Source organism: Rana temporaria, chromosome 11 (genome assembly GCF_905171775.1).
Source record: "Rana temporaria chromosome 11, aRanTem1.1, whole genome shotgun sequence".
Taxonomy (NCBI): domain Eukaryota; kingdom Metazoa; phylum Chordata; class Amphibia; order Anura; family Ranidae; genus Rana; species Rana temporaria.
Window position 1 is genome coordinate 92673326 of NC_053499.1, and position 18057 is coordinate 92691382.

Here is an 18057-nt window from a genome sequence, read left to right on the forward strand (position 1 = left end):
GTGAAGATGGTCAGGAATTCTTATTAAGGAAAACCAAACAACAAGTGAATAGAAGGTGATGATCTTCTCTGGTACGACAATCAGGTAATCAATGCAGATAGTGGTAACCTCATCAGCGATCCACAATAAAATCCAGATAGATAGGTATAAAGATGGGTACTCTTACCAGAATACGTGGACATACACGTCAGCGACGGTATGTCGATCAGGCATGCACGAACTCCTAGGCGGCAGTGATGTCGGTGGGAGGCCTTTTAGTGTATCAACCTCAACTTGTCAAATTAAAAGTAAAAACACATCAAAATGAGTCAATCAAGTGGATGGAAACCTTCTTCGGATCATCCTAAGAACATCATTTCAAGATTGATGCACCAAACAGTCCCTTTTAGGATTTTAAACAAAAAGCTGAATCAATTGGACTGACACAAATCAGTGGGCCTGAGTAACCAAAAGCAACCACTAGATGGCCTCCATTGCGATGAAGTATATGGCCTCAAAATACAAGGAACCTGAGTTTCTATTGAGATGTAAGAAATTCAATCGCTTAGTGTTGCAATGGTCCGTGTTTCCCAGAGCCTGCAACATGTGTGCTGCTTGTTGATTGTTTAAATGCAGACTGAGGTCCAGAGAAGATCATCACAATAGAAATTCACTTGTTGTTTGGTTTTCCTTAATAAGAATTCCTGACCATCTTCACCTCTTTTTGGACTATACACGCCGGTCTGTTATCAGGACTGGCCCACATTTTTTGTTTGGACTTGGTCTTGGGTTCATCCTAGTTCATTGTCATATATAGGTGTCACCTCACCTTTCACAGTGTGTTTGAGACTCACCTAACCACCCCCCAGTGGTTTCTCATGCTATGACTTTTTTTTTTTATATTCTTTTAGTCTTAGTTTTCTATCGTCACATCACACATAGGTGTGTTCCCTTTTTTCAATTCCACTGAATCTATTTCATTGAATTGGAATATTCACCGTATTTTTTTATTCATTTCATTTAATATTAAGCGCTGCACTTTTTCTTTTTCATTTTTGTACACAACATTGTCTTCTGTTGGTGCTGGCTGCTGCAGGTTTATATTATTTATGCTTAGCGCAACTTTTTTTCCCTATTTTTTGTAATCAGTGGAATGTATCGTGTGATGCAGTAGCTCCGCCCTAACCGTACTGTACCATTTTCTTTGGCCCCACATCTGAAGCAGGACCCTGAATGTGTGGTATGTTTCAGTTGTATGGGCCGCTTTCATAATGGAAACACTCAAAATAGCGTACCACACCGAACCAACCCGAACCGATCCACTCAGTGGAAACGAGACATAAGAGTCTTTTAAAGATATCCATACTCTCTGTATCCACCACCAATTGTGGGAAAGAGTTCCACATCCTTATTGCCCTAACAACTGTTGCCCTAACAGTGAAGAACCCCCTATGCAGTTTAAGGTTAAACCGCTTCTCCTCCAGTCTCATTGTGTGGCCCCATATCATTTTACACTCTCTAGGACTGAATAATTTATTTTCTATGCTGGGACCCCCGTAGAGATATTTGTAGATCACTATCATGTCCCCTCCCAAGTGTCTTTTCTCCAGTGAGAATACATTTTGTGTTTGTAGCCGTTCCTCATAATTGAGGTCCTCCAGTACCCTTATTAGTTTTGTTGCCCTTTTTTGGACTCTCTCCAGCTCCAGCACACCCGTTCGAAGGACAGGTGACCAGAACTGCACAGAAAACTCCAGATGAGGTTTGACCAGAGCTTTATAAAGTGGCAGAATTATAGTTTTATCCCTTTTTTATGCATGCTAATATTCTACCTGCTTTGGTAGATGCAACTTGGTGCTGCATGCTGTTGCTCAATCTGTCATCTATTAGCACCCCTAGATCCTTCTACATCCTTGATTCTCCCAGCTGTTTTCTACTTAGTATTTTCAATTTTTAATGTTTTTTGACCCCCAGTGGATTACTTTACATTTCTCCACATTAAACCGAATTTGCCATTTGTCTGCCCACTCTTTTATTATGTTCAGGTCGTTCTGCAAAATGTCTATGTCCTGATGCAAGTTTATAACTCTGCTTATCTTTGTGTCATCCGCATAGACTGAACTAGTTATCCCATATCAATAACATTTATGAATATGTTGAATAGAATCGGAAGAAAGTTACCGCTCCAGGTGGATTGTGTTAGGATGATCAGTATGGTCTCAGGAGATCAAGGGTGCTGGCAATGCACAAGGCAACAAATGGAAAAAGAAAATATGGACAGCCGCACTCCAAAAAACCTTGATGGTTGTCTTTATTTAAAAAAAAGGAAAAATGCACTACAAGTCAAACAGCTGACGCGTTTCGCACTATAAATTTAGTGCTTAATCATAGCTGACGATTATAAAACATCACATCTAATATATAGCAAACTTTCAAAGACATGTGATCCATGATAACCCCTGATAGGTCAAAAATAATTGACCAATGGGGTTGCCAGATCTAAATCCCTAACCACAATCATCTGTGTGTGTGTGTGTGTGAATTGAATCGGGGTACCCAACTCACCACTCCAGACCAGTCTGAGTACATGTTATTTATTACTACCCTTTGGATCCATCCCTGTAACCAGTTTGTTACCCAAGCACAAACCCTATGGACCTCGGCTTGTAAATTAAGCGTTTATGGGGGACTGTATCAAATGCTTTTGCAAAGTCCAGATACACCACATCTACAGGCCTCCCTCTATCTAGATGGCTGTTTACTTCCTCGTAGAATGTTAGCATGGTCTGGCAGGAATGTCCTCTCATAAACCGATGCTGATTACCACTAATGATTTTCTTCTCCTTAGTAAAGCTTTGGATATAATCCCTAATCACCCCCTCCAATAATTTACCCACTATTGATGTTAGGCTGACTGGCCTATAATTCCCAGGAATGTGTCTCTGCCCTTTTTTGAATATTTGTACCACGTTGGCTTTTCTCCAATCAGCTGGTATCAATCCTGGCATTATGTAGTTCACAAAGATTATAAACAATGGCCTGGCTTTAACTTGAATGAGTTCTCTGAGGAATCGTGGGTGTAAGCCATCTGGACCTGGTGATTTATTTGTGTTAAGTTTTTTGAGTCTTTTGTTGACTAAGGCCTCTGTTAGCCACGTGGGTATGTCTCATGTTGTGTCACTAACTCTAGAGTCACTGTTGGTAAACCCTTCTTTTTCCTGCGTAAAGAAGAATAGAAGAAGGAATTTAGTACAGTTGCCTTCTTTCTGTCATCTGTAACCATCCTCCAATCCTCAACTTTTACGTGTGCAATGTGCTCCAATTTTGTCTTTTTACTGTTAATATATACCCCAAAAAAATTGGGGGTATTTTTACTTTCTTCCGCTAGGTGTCTCTCGTAATCTTTTTTAGGTGCCCTGATTGCGATTTACATTTCCTATTGCATTCCTTGTAGTGCAAGAACACTAGTGGTGATCCATTCCCTTTATCTTTTTTTCCTTGATGAGGCTACTCACATTACAGTTTAACCACCAGGTCTAATTTTCACCTTACTATATTTATGGTCGAAGCCCTATGTCTGATACGGATATGAACAAGATAGATAGACTTAACATAAGACTTACCACATGAAAGAGACCTGAAGTGTGCCCTGATCTGATGGACGGTATGCCAAGATAAGGGGGCATACCCAAGATTAGAGATGGATATTTTGTGGAGAGAAATTAATTTGAGAAAAAAGGGGATTGGAGGGTGGGTATCGCTCACAGGAAACCAACAATGACCACAGGTGAGTGGGCTGGTTAAATACCCCCGGGCTCCTCCCATAAATTCAGGCCAGCATACTGGCCTTGTTACTTATGGTCGAAGCCCTATGTCCGATACCGATATGAACAAGATAGATAGACTTAGCATAAGACTTACCACATGAAAGATACCTGAATTGTGCCCTGATCTGATGGACGGTATGCCAAGATTAGGGGGCAAAAACATTCAGGTAGGGGGTGTAGTTTTATTGGTTTTAGCTTTATTCATTAAGGAAGTTTGGTGAACGCTTGTGCCATTTCCACCTGAGGATTGGGGGATGTGCTGGGCGAAGCAGGCAGACTTCCACCTGTCAAGTGTCTTAATTGTCATGATCTGGGATCCCACACTGGGATGTGGCCGAGGCCGCTCCAATATGATAAGAGCGACTGGAGCACTGACTGGGGTTGAGGTGTAGGTAGCGTGGAAGAGTGAGTGAGCAAGTGTGAAGGTGACAGGACCCAAATTGACCTAACCGCCCCCCGTTGATCCAGAGGAAGGAGAAAACTCCAGCCGAGCCTAGGCCAATTGCTACAGCAGGGGAGAAAATTCCTTCCTTATCCCCCGAGAGGCGATCGGGTGAACCCTGGATCAACTTCCTATTGTTGGTTGTGCCCCGATGAATTCTGACGTGTTTGATGAACTGGCAGGCATTCAAGGGTTTGATCGGGAAAAGGTATTAGGGGATAAGAGTTTGACTGTTCAGGTAGGAGTGACAGAAGGCGATCGAGTATGGTTACTGCACACCGGACATTGTTTGCTTTAGAGTTGGATGTCTACCCCAGTGCCTGATCGCTGGATTTTGGATAGTGCCAGGTGGAGAATGAAGTGGTCTTGGTAGCGAGCCAAGTGAGGTCTATGTAGAACTTGGCGGGCGGGGTAGCTGTGGGTGAACTCGCTAGGCCGCAAGAACCCATGGTAGGCAGAGTAGATGGTTGCTTGAATGACCAGGCTGGAGAAAGCCAAATGGGGAACTAGCCAAGATAGTGGACATTAACTGGTGCTGTGGGGATAGTTGAATGGGCCTACGTAGGAAGGACATAACTTAGACTTGCCTTTACTAATAATGTCGGCCGTGGACTGGTTGTCGGTGGTGAAGGCCACGGTTCGTCCTGTCCAGATATGACCCCAAAGCTGAGCGGCTGCCACGATCGGGAATTGTTCGAGCACGGAGGGAGTATGGGTAAACCCTGGGATTAAGAGTGTCTCTGGAGGCCATGGTCCTGCAAACCAATAGTGGTCAAAAATTGGAGCGAAGCCTGTGGAAGCTGCGGCATCTGTCACTATGGGGGCGATATTGATGGTACATCGTTGATACGGTTTCACGTAGTAAGGAACTCCTCCCATATTGACAGGTCCGCTACTGCCGTGGTGTCCAAGTTAAGGATCTGATCGGAGTCCTGTGTCTGGGAGACCAGGAGGCATGATACAAAAGATCGACCCTGGGGAATGATCCTAACTGCAAACTGAGCATCACCGGGAGAGATTGAAGCTGCTTCTTAGTACACCCCTTGTGCGGGTGAAGTCTTGGAGCACTGACCTGATGCAGGTCAACTTGAAGGAACAATAGGCATAGTGAAAGCTAGTTTGCGTGTGAGCGCGACAGAAAATAGGTGAGCAGCCGAGTTGCTACTGGAGATGAGTGACCGATTTGAGCCACAATTGCAATTAAGCAGCTTTATTAGAAAGGTGAAAACAAAGTTTAGCGGAAATTTGGAGTATGTAGGAAGGACCGTGCGCAACACTGTAAATACAGATGGAGTGTGATGCAAATGTTTATGCTTGACAACAAACGTAAGGCCCGGGATCTGAATCGTAAGTACCACTGTATTCGTATCGCCGATGAGAATAGTTCGAGGTGTGAGCATCGGTGGGGTTGTTTTGTGAAGGATCTGAAACATTGGGCCGGTGCTGCGACTGTGCTCGGGTCGGTTGGTGAAGTTTGTATTGCCGAGGATCCGAATCGTTGCGCAGATGATGCGATTGGATTCAGATCAGCTGTGGATGTAAGGTGACGGGGGCTTGTGTGCCGGATCCGAGTCATTGCACCGATGATATGACTAGACTCGGATCGGCTGATGGTGTTAGTGGTCGAAGGGGTTTGTGGTTACTGAGGATCCGAATCATAGGGCCGACGTTGCGACTAGATTCAGATCGGCTGTTGGTGAGTGCTTGGTTTTTTTTTTTTGGGATATGCCGAGACGAATCGGTGCATGAGGATGCGACCGGATTAGAATCAGAACATGATACATGACAGTGGAATGGAATCGGTGTGCCGCACGTGCGACAGACAACGACCGGACTCTGGAGCATGTACTGAAATGAGACCAAACAACTAGGACACACCGGGACGAATCGGTGCATCACAGATGCGACTAGATTCAAATCAGAGAGTGGTATGTGACAGTTTAATGAAATTATTGCTATGACAGAGGCGCAGATTGGTCGGCGCATGTACTGAAATGAGGCTGAAAAGCAACTGGGGCACGCCAAGATGAATTCGTGCATGAGGATGCGATTGGAGCATGTAAGAATGTGCATGGTTTTAATTTGGATGTTTTTCTGTGAAATTGGGTGACAGAAATTCCAATGACAGAGGCATGAATCGCTGCCCCGCGGATGCGACTGACAGCGAGCAACTCTGGAGCATGTACTGAAATGAGGCTCAAAAACAACTGGGGCATGCTGGGATGAATTAGTGCATGAGGATGCGACTGGAGCATGTGAGAACGCGCGTGTTTCAAATCAGATGCGTTTCGGTAAAATGAGTGACAGAAATTCCCATGACAGAGGCACGAATCGCTGTGCTGCGGATGTGACTGACAACGAGCAACTCTGGAGCATGTACTGAAATAAGGCCAACAACAACTAGGGCACGCTTGAGATAAACCTGCACATGAGAATGTGTGTGGATTCAAATCAGATGCGTGGAAGTGAAATGAGTGACAGAAATTTCCCATGACAGAGGTGCGAGTCGGTGCACTGCGGGTGCAACTAACAATAAGTGAACTCTGGATCATGTACTGAAATGAGGCCAACAAACAACTGGGGCACGCCGGGACGAATCGGTGCATTGGATGCGACTTGGATTCGAATCAGATTGAAGGGTAGGTGAATCGAACGACTGAAATGTTTGCCATAACAGTGGCACTAACAGGTGTGCTGCAATTTGTGACTGATAACGGACTGTGGAGCATGAGATGCATGAGCCAGAATGACTAGCACGAGTGCTAGTGACAAATTAAATTACTGTCAGCCTAGGTTCACATTGGAGCGATCTGAAATGCGATTTGAGAGATCAAATCGCTCGCATGACAAGTCGCAGCCTAATGGAGTCAATGGCACTGTTCCAATCGGTGTGACACAGATTTTGCCGCACCGATTTGCAAAAGTAGTTCCTGCATTACTTATGCTGTTATCTGGTGCGACTTCAATAGTCATCTGAGCATGAAGCCACACAGATGTCTCTTACGTAGCACCTGAAATCTCACTGACCTTGCTTCTTGCTATTTCAAGTGAAGTAGTGCGATTTCAAAGTAGCATTAATGTGAACCAGGGCTCAGTGAATGAGATGGGGAAAAAAAAACTAGCAGAGATGAAGCGGCGAGTCGCTGATGTGACTAAATTCGACCGGAGGGTAATGTAAAGTAAAATAACTGGAATAATAGACAGTGCAATTCTAAGTGACATGGGCCTACTACGTGGCATGTGCTCACGAATTGCACGATAAGTCCGTGGTCTTGCACAAGGCTCAAATAAGGCTGCATATGGAGACTTGACATATGACTCGCAAGTTCCACAGTGGGGTTTTGATGGCACGGGTTATCTGGCAAAACGGTGCATGAAACAAAGAATTTGTACAAATCCTACCTGCGACAGTTTGAAAAAAGACTTGATCTACGAAAAGCATGGTGGGTGTGCAAGACATCTGAAGAGCATGGTGTTGCCCGTGGATGATGCACAAAAAATTACTTTGGTTGGTAAACAAAGAGAGAAACATGTGCAAACGATTTGTAAGTTCCACTGCAGGAGCTAAAACACACGGCATGGGGGAAAACAACGAATGGCAACGGTAGAAAGTATGCAATGTGTGTGACCCGAATCAGTTTGTAAATATATGAAATTAATCCCATACGAATCAGAAGGATTAAATTGATCTGATATGAATTGGTTGTAGAGTGTATGTCACCCCTTAGTTTCAGCAGACATGTTCGGTCGTGTGTAGGCCCGAGCGTGCAGGATTCCAGCAAACATTTGCCCGCCGGGCCTTTTCCCAGCGGGCAAATATTTCTGGACTTGTTTTAAAACAGCCCGCTGGAATCCTGCCCGCTCGGACATGTTCGGTCGTCTGTACAGACCTACCGTACATGTCCGAACGCCCGCCATCCCTCGCATGCTTTGAATGACTTCGACGCATGCGTGGAAGCATTTAACTGGCAGGGCCGCCCACGTCGCCGTGGCGACGGAGCGGACACGCCCCGCGTATTGTTTACGCGCGAATTTCTGTACGATGGTTAATACAGCCATCGTACAGAAATCCCTGGGCAGACATGTACGGTGAAAACGGTCCGGCGGACCGGTTTCATCGTACATGTTTGTCAGTGTGTACGCGGCATTACTCTGAAACTGAACACCAACCGACCACCCCTCCCCCCAGGCTAACCCAGTGCAGAGAAGGCTTCAGGTGGGCCTAATTATCACCTCAATCAGTCACAGAAACCTGTACAAACAATACATGCTTGTCTCTTAATGGAAGAGACGGCAAACCCACGGACAGTGAATCTTTATATCCAGTGAAATCTACAGCTAGTGATATGGGACAAAGACCGACGGCGATTTAGAGGTTCGGAATTATAAATTAAACGTATGTTTGGCAGACCACAACTAAGAAGCAGGCTTCTTTTTTTCTTTCTTTACGAAAGGATGTGGGATAGGTAGCATAACAAATTGCAATATCGCACATGATGCGAAAGATTCGGAAAGTACCTGCGACAGTGAGGGGGAACCGCAGACGAAGACCATGAACGAAGAAGCCGAAATGCACCTGCGATCAAAATGCCAGGACTCACAAAGGTGAGGTAAGCTGGAAAGAGTCAGCCCAGTGATGTGTGTAATCACTCACAGGAAACCAACAATGACCACAGGTGAGTGGGCTGGTTAAATACCCCCGGGCTCCTCCCATAAATTCAGGCCAGCATACTGGCCTTGTTACTTATTGTGCAATCGAATGCACTGTTTGATACCTTTGTTTAATTTATCCCCAAAGCATATCCATTTCTCTTCTGTGTTCAATGATTTCAGAATTTTGTCCCATTAATGTCATGTAGCAATGACCATAGCTCAGGAAAATTGGCTCGTTTGAAATTTAGTGTTTTTGTACTACCCATATGCCTCCTTTTCCTGTGATTTATGGTAAACGCGATCATTCTATGATCGCTAGATCCCAAGTTATCGCGTATCTCCACATCTGAGATCAGACTTGGATCGTTCATAATTAATAGATCTAACATGGCATTCTTTCTAGTTGGGGAATCCACCATTTGGGACATAAAGTTGTCCTGTAAAACATTCATGAAGTGACGGGCCATTAGTGAGTGAGCTGTTTCCCTGCCACTTCTAACTGACAAAGAAATTCCAGCTCCTCCTTCATGTTGGATGGCCTATAGCATACCCCCACTATAATTTTCCCACTCACCTCCTCTCTTTGAAGTTCTACCCACACTGATTCCATCTCCCCTAGTCCCATACAGAATGTCACTCCTCTCTACTACCCTTACATCATTTTTGACATATACACACACCCCCTCCCCTACTTCTAGCTTCTCTATCCTTTTGATACAGGGAATACACCTGTATGTTGACCAGCCAATCGTGTGAGCTGTCAAACCAAGTTTCAGTTATCCCCACTAAGTCTAAATCCTTCTTTTGTAATAGAAGCTCCACTATTTTGTTAGCTAGACTCCTAGCATTTGTGTATACTCCTCTTATTGTTGTATGAGTGTATAATGTTTCCCCCTTTTGTTTCTCCTGGCTTTGTTTTTTTTAATTTAAATTGCCCACTCACTTACCCCGTGATTAGTTGTTATGGTTGTATTTTCACTGCTATTACTACTGGTGACTCTCATATCACCATCTGTCACCCGCTCCCTGTCGGCTATCGCTTTAGCTGGTCCTCCCCCCCCCCCCAACACCTAGTTTAAAAGCCCTTCCAGCTTTGTGGACATCTTACTTCCCAATAGAGTTGTACCATCCCCATTAAGGTGCAGCCCATCCTTACCAAAGATCTGGTAACCTAACCGACTGAGAAGTCAGCCTAGTTCTCCAGGAACCCAAATCCTTCTTTCCGTCACCAGTTCTTTAGCCACTTGTTTAGTTCCGTAAGCTCCTGCTGCTTCTTTGGTGTGGCTCGAGGTACAGGTAGTATTTCAGAGAAAACTACCTTTGAGGTCCTTTTCCTCAATCTATTCCCTAGGTCCCTGAAATCGTTTTTTAGGACTCTCCACCTTCCTCTCACTTGGTCATTGGTACCAACATGTATCATGACCGCTGGGTTCTGCGCAGCCCCACCCGATCCGTGATGTGCCGAACCCGAGCGCCCAGAACACAACATACTGTTTAGCAACCTGGGTCTTTCTGACAGATTGCTCTCTCTGTCCTCCTAATAATTGAGTCTCCCACTACCAGCACTTGTCTGGCCTTACCTGTATCACTACAACCCTCCTACTGGAGCAGGTCTCTTCCCCTGCAGCTAGGGGAGGGCGTCTGCTCCAGCTCTGCCACCCCTGAGCTTATATCCCCATCATCATGCAACTTTCCTGGCCTCCCTAACACTCTTCCCTCTACCCCTCCTCCTTTCAAAACCTCTGGTTCCTGTGCTTCCAACCTCTAGGCTGGCCCCGGGCAGCACCTGGCGGGTAATGTTCAAGCTCACTTCTGGTTGCTAATGCTTCTCAGTGTTGCTACTTGATTCTCCGATCCAGGATCTGGGCTTCCAGAGAAACAATTCGCTCACATCTTGCCACAGCAGTATGCGGCCTTGATTGGCTCATCAAGGAATGCCATACATGGTGCAGGATAAGCACTGAGTGGCATCACCAGTCCTGTTTTTACCCCTCTATTATATGTAACCTACCCTATTTGTAGCTGTTTACTGCTAATGCACCCACAATACGTGGGCACTCACTGTACACGAGCACACACCGCACATAGCACTTACAGCCCATGGGCTCTCACAGCCCCCGGGCGTTTACAGCACACAGACACTCACAGCACACAGCCGCTCACAGCACATGGGCGCTCACAGTCCCTGGGCACGCACTCACACCCCCCACAGCTACTTTAAGTACTTTTCTGCTTGTAAAATAAGTTTAGGGATGTATTACTTTATACAAAGCTGCAAGCTTAAAAGGAGATGTATGGTCCCAGCATACACTTTAACCACTTCAATACAGGCACTTATACACCTTTCTGCCCGGATAAATTTCCAACTTTCAGCGCTATCACATTTGAATGACAACTGTGTGGTATTGCAACGCTGTACCAAAGCAAATGTTTATCATTTTTTCCCCACAAATAGAGCTTACTTTTGGTGGTATTTGATCACCAGTGGGATTTTTATTTTTTTGCGCTACAAAAAAACGAATGTTTTGAAAAAAATAAGTTTTCTTCATTCATGTTACAAAAACTTTGTAAATAAGTATGTTTTCTCCTTCAAGAAAGAGAGTCACCGCTCCAGGTGGGTCTACTTTATGGTCACACACGTGTAGAACAGGATACCAAGGGTGCTGGCAGTGCACTAGGCAAGCATAAAAAGAAGATGGATAGCCGCACTCCAAAAAAACGTCCAGGTTTCTTTATTCAAATAACAGCAAATACATCACCAAATCATAAAAACAGAACAGGGGAACAGCCGACGTTTCGCACAAGATTAGTGCTTATTCATGGCCATGTTGTGCGAAACGTCGGCTGTTCCCCTGTTCCTGTTTTTATGATTTGGTGATGTATTTGCTGTTTATTTGAATAAAAGAAAACCTGGACGGTTTTTTGGAGTGCGGCTATTTCATCTACTTTTTATGTTTTCTCCTTCAGTAATGGACACTGATGAGGCTAAACTGATGAGCACTGATGAGGCAGTACTAATTGGTACTGATGATGGGGCACTTATATGCAGCACTGATTGGCACGGATAGGCGGCACTGATAAGCAGCACTGATATACAGCACTGATAGGTGGTACTGATGGGCACTCATAGGCTGCACTGATGGACACTCATAGGTGCCACTGATGTGCAATGGTGGGCACTGATAGATGACACTGATAGGCAGCACTGATCAGGAGGCACTGGCAGGCATCACTGATTGGCACAGAGTGCCATCCCTAATGGGCACTATTTGGCATCACTAGTGGGCTCTAGTGGGCTTACCTGGTGGTCATGGGTGGGCACAAGTGGGCCTCCCTGGTGGGCACAGGTGGGCATCCTCGAAAGGGGAGGGGTTGCTCTTGACTCTGATACACAGCTTTTCATGTTTACACTGTGATCAGCTGTGATTGGACACAGCTGATTACATGGTAAAGAGCCTACATCATAGGCTCTCTATCGGAGATGTAGTGTTTTAGTCTGACACATCACACCACCGAGCGCCGCACTGCACGCCCCTGCGGATGTGCGATTGCGGCTTATTCTGCTGGACATCAGAATAACAGAACCCCTTTCCAGTTGTCATTTTGCTATATGGCGGGCGGGAAGTGGTAAATTTGAAAATATTGCATTGTAATAGCAATACAAACAATAATTAAGCCAGCCATAGATGGGTCAAAAACTGAACGAAAATACATGTCTATCATCAGGGCATTCGTTTTTCACATCATTAATGTGCCAGCAGCGACACGCAATTTTCGTGCTGAAATATAAAGAGCCTGATCCAAATAAAACAAATGATGGCACAGTCCTTTCCACGGTTTTGTTTTGCCTCTGTACATCAGAAGGCAAGCTCTATGAATTCTGTGACACAGCAGTGCATAGTGAATATACTGTATATCACAGAAGTAAATGTGTACTCTTTAAGGTAATATTTTAAGGTACCATTGGATAGTACGTTTACGAACTTCAAGAGCATTAGAATTAATTTAAGTACACTGTGAAAAAAATGCAAATACAATGTGGAAATTATTACATGACTTTACATTTTGATACACTTTAATGTGTCTTTAAATCTACCTGAAGTTCAATTGTAATCTAATTTTATGTAAGAGCTGTGTGAAGGACTGGTTCAAAAGGACACACTGGATTAAAGTGAAACTGAAGTAAAAAAAAAACATGGTTGACAGTTATGCTGATTTACTAAAGGAGTTCAGAATCTCAAAAAAAGCCCTTAATTCTCTCTATCTCTGACTCGTTCTAAAAAAATATCCTGCAAAAAAGACTCCAAATACTTACTTCTGGCAGGTAATAAGCTCTCACTTCACTCACCTGAAAATTTGCTGGAAAAGAAGATTATGCTGGAGGCCGTAGCACTTGAGGACAGCAAAGTGAGTCCTCGCTGCCTGCCGCAGAGATAAGTATTACATTTTCTTTTGCATGCTATTTTAATTAGAATTTTTTTCAAACAACAGAGTTGTTTTATGTGTTAAAAGTGGTTAACGGTTTCAAAAATATAATAGTGTGCTGATTTATAGTTTTATCTGACTGCTAGTAAGGAGTCCAGAAATGTACTTGTTTTAATTCAACAGTTAAAAACAATAGACAGGAATTCGTTAACCTACAAAAGTAATGTAATAGTAATGTGACCAAGATTGACTAGAACTATTAACAAGATTAACCAGATTAATAGATGTCCTTTCCAAATGCAATATTTTTTTTAAATGCAGCTTAGCAAAATGCTTCCTTTTCTAAGCAGAGCAGACATTGTTTGGATTGTCATTGAGGCAAAAATGTTCTACAAAATTCCAACACCTAGGGAGGGGGAAATTCTTACTTCTTTTAAACTACTGGTACCATATAAAAACAAAATCTGTTCTGTCTACTTCTTTAGTCTACTTCTACTGTTGTGTCTGCTTCTTCATTGTGAGAAATCATCTGTGTATCTCTTTAATGTAGCAATAGCAATGTGTGATGTTTATATTGTTATAAACCAGGCCAACCATGTGTGAAGTTTCACTGCTTGCAGCAGAGTGAAAGTAAAATATATTTTTACTCTCTGTGCTTTAATAACCCTGTGTAAGGCAGTTACATTTAATTGTAGTGTACCAGTACTGTCTGTCCGCATGTTGTAAAGCACTGTGCAAACTGTTGGCACTATATAAATCCTGTATAATAATAATAATTGTTTGTGCCTATGTCATCCTCATGCGAATTTATCAGAATTCTTCACTGTCTGCTCCTAGAGAAATCTTTCTAAGTGCCAACTGTCTAGGTCTCCAGGAAAAACTCACCCACTCGAAATCCAGATCCTGTGAGTGTGTCTGTTGAGCCTCCATTCTCAGCAATAAGCGTCATGTTGCTCCCTGGCTTGCAAACATTATGACAATAGCCTTTGTGACATGTCCTTTTACACACCACAGGGGCAAAGACCACCTTGAAGCTCTCACGTGTAGCTGATGAAGAAAGATGAGAGAAAAATGTCCCCATATAGAGGACAGAGAGAAGAAAAGCAATACAGCAGCGTGCAAAAGTCATGCTGATCTCATAGGATCCTTAACCTCGGTATGTGAGAATGTGTATATAGGTATGCTTTTTTATATAGCTTGTGGTCTGGAATCACTAGTTGTCATTGCATGTGTACAGAATCTTGGGAATGCAATGTAAGAAAATTTCCTCAGTAATTACCAAGATTTTATAAACTGTTTTCTTCTACTACAAGCAGCTATACATTGTGCATCTTATACATGTATAATATACATGTATAATAAAGCATACAATATTACAATATAGGATTGTGTACACTTTTTCTGACTGCTGAATGGAAATGTTTATGTTCAGTGAAGATATTTTAGTAAATGTTGTACCTATAAATCTGTATCCATCTGCCCTTCACTGCTGCATGCATGTTCTTGAGTTCATGTCTGGCTTTGCATGTTGAAAGGATGTATCAGCTGAGGTTAAGACGCACTGAAAGAGAATCAAATAAAAATAACAAACTAGAATGGTATGTGTTTAAAACAAATACCGACAAGATAAAAGGAGATGCTAGAAGCTCAAGACATCAGAAAGGAAAGAAGTTAGAAGGGGAAGCAGAAACGTATAGTGTTAGACAGTGACCGTCACTATAGTTGGGCGCTCTGAAAGCTTTAGGAAGAAAGTTTTCCAGATGAGAGTCATGTCTTGAGAGCGGCTTGGAAAGAAACAGGGAGTGAGAAAACAGGAAGATGGAGGAGGGGGAGTGAGGGAGTGAGAGAGGCAGGCAGGGGAGGAGAAACAGACAGAGAAAGTGGGTGTTGACTGGAAAAAAGGGAAAGAATAAAAAAACGTGTACAGCCAGCTAACTGACTGGAAAGGAAAGAAAAAAAGACACACTGAAAACAAAAGGAAAGAAAGCAGAGAGATAGAATTGAGACAAAACAGGAATATAGATGCAGACAGGATTCGCCGGACCAGCAAAAGCACGAGCAAAAGCAAGAACTTGAACTCTAAAAGTTAAATCTGTTTAGCAGATATACAGGGGAAGACATGAACTACAGAGATGAATTGGAATATTAATACAGCAATTTAAAACTACAAGAATTTACTAATTGCTTCAGTATTTAGGTAAAAGAGGCAGTAGAAGTGTATGGGAAATACAGTCCACACACAAGACAAACTGGAGTAAAGTAGACTTACAACAGATGCCATTTTCCTGATGTCATTCACTATTTTTTTTTCTTTTTGTTTAAGAATTTAACCAACTGTGAACAAAGCAAATAGACTAGATTGGTGGCAAAGACTGTGGGGCATGCAGTACAAAAGATTGCTATTTCTAAAGGAATAAATGTCTAGATTGGGAATTTCCTAACTAATTGTCAGTTATATTTCTATACTTATCCCACTTGCCGTGGTGTGGTGTAAGGTATTTAAATGGACTCAACAAAGTAGAGAGAGTACATTTAGGTGAGATACAGTGAGTATAGAAAAGAATCACCCCCTTTAAAATAATCACATTTTGTTGCTTTGTAGCCTGAAATGAACACAGACACAGTTTTTGTTTTATCCAGCTGTATTTACTCTGTACTTTATGTAGCGCCCTGCTCCTGACAATCAGGCGCTGCTTTAAATTTAATGGGGGTCCAAGCTGTTATTTGGTTCAGACCAGAATGATTAAGGGCAATTTAGCCTCTGTTCTAGCCATGGCTGTGCTGGGAGTATCCACCATTGATCGCCTGGGGGTGTTATTACCACCCCAGGCCAAGGGTGGCACCAGCCAGGCCATGGTACATTGAGTGTCCCCCTCAGCAACGAATCAGTGGGAGTGGTTGCTGGGAAGGGGTACTTAAGGGACAGACGCCATTGGTGCGGGGTTCTCCCGTCCGCGCCTTGTGGCCCGCCTGGCCAAGGGTGCACGTTGTGAATCCTGGCTCCAAGACCACGTTGGCCCGGGGCAGCGGCTTCGTTTGATGGGCCCAGTTGTCTGGCTGGGGCCTGTGCTGCAGAGGCGATCCTGTGCTGTCCATCCTGCGGGAGGAAGCCGCTTGATGAAGGAAACCAGGGGAGGACCAATCCTGGTAAGGACCATGCAAGAGGCTGGTACCTTGGGAGAAGGCCTGGAGACTTCATCTAAGGATGCACCGTACACCGAGAGGCCTGACCGTGTCGCATGTCGGATCTAAAAGTTCTAGTAAAGCAAAGTTAAAGAGATCAGGGTGCTGAATCCTGTGGCAGAGGATTCCAGACCAAAGTGTCTCATTAAGAAAGGAAGGTCTGTGGCAGAGACTGTACTTTATTCCGTGCACCATCCCGGCTGCTAGGCCAGTGAGAGGCACCTATTCGGGTGAGCAATACCCACTCTGGCTAGAGTGACGACGAGAACTGTTTGCTGGAAACAGGAGTGTTTCCCTACTTGTGATTGTGCACCTGAACCTACCTACCCTTCCACCCCTCATCCATCTTTTCTACTAAAGTTCTCCCAAATAAACCCAAAGAGAAAAGAGGTACATTGTGTGTGGACATTGAAATTCTTCAGGCTCTCCTTTCACCCTGGACAGCGAGAATATAGAGGTAACACGTCACCCAAAATATAACCAGCAGCTCCTTCGGGGATAGTGCTACATTTATAACATTCAAGTGAAAGATATAACACCAACATGTCATTAGAAAATATAAAGACATAGGGGGTTATTTACGAAATGCAAATCCACTTTACACTAAAAGTGCAAAGTACAAGTGCAAAGTGCACTTGAAATTGCACTGAAAGTGCACTTGGAAGTGCAGTTGCTGTAAATATGAGGGGTAGACCTAAAATGAGGGGAAGCCATGCTAATTTTATTATCCAATCATGTGCAAGCTAAAATGCTGTTTTTTATTCTCCTTGCCTGTCTCCCTCGGATCTACGGGGGCTGCACTTCCAAGTGCACTTTGCACTTACAGGGCCAGATTCACATAGAGATACGACGGTGTATCTCCTGATACACCGTCGTATCTCTGAGTTGTGCCGGTCCTATCTATGCGACTGATTCTATGAATCAGTTACGCATAGATATCCTTAAGATCCGACAGGTGTAACTGTGTTACACCGTCGGATCTTAGGCTGCAATTCCAGGCCGGCCGCTAGGTGGCGTTTCGGTTTATTTACGCAACGAATATGCAAATGAGGAGATATGCCGATTCAGAAACGAACGACCGCCCGGCGCTTTTTTTTTCCCTCATTTGCGTTTGGCTTTTTCTGGCGTACAGTTACACCTGGGTCTATGAGGCACAGCCAATGTTAAGTATGGCCGTCGTTCCCGTGCCGAGTTTTGAATTTTTACGTCGTTTGCGTAAGTCGATTCACAAAAAAGCTGGACGCAAGTTCCGTCATTTGGACCAATGCACGCTGGGAAATTTAGCCGGCGGCGCATGCGCAGTTCAATCGGCGCGGAGACGCGCCTGATTTAAATACTAAAACAACGCGCCTGATTTAAATACTACACTCCCCCTGGCGCGGAATTTGAATTCCGCCGGGGGATTTACGATAAGCCGCCGCAAGTTTTGAGGTAAGTGCTTTGTGAATTACCCACTTGCCTCAAAAACTTGCGGCGGCGGATCTTAAATCACATAGGTTACGCGGATCTAAAGATCCGCTAACCTATGTGAATCTGGCCCATAGTTTG

At 44.0% G+C, this 18057-nt stretch overlaps 1 protein-coding gene across 1 annotated transcript in view; it reads right to left on the reverse strand.

Annotated features, from left to right (window-relative positions):
• LOC120916886 (latent-transforming growth factor beta-binding protein 3-like) overlaps window positions 1-15173 on the reverse strand; it is a 2124401-nt gene extending 2109228 nt beyond the window's left edge. Inside the window, 1 exon segment of the mRNA XM_040327823.1 lies at window positions 14212-15173. Coding sequence (XP_040183757.1) covers window positions 14212-14455 — 244 coding nt within the window. The 5' untranslated portion in view covers window positions 14456-15173.
• Between the last annotated feature and the right edge of the window lie 2884 nt (window positions 15174-18057).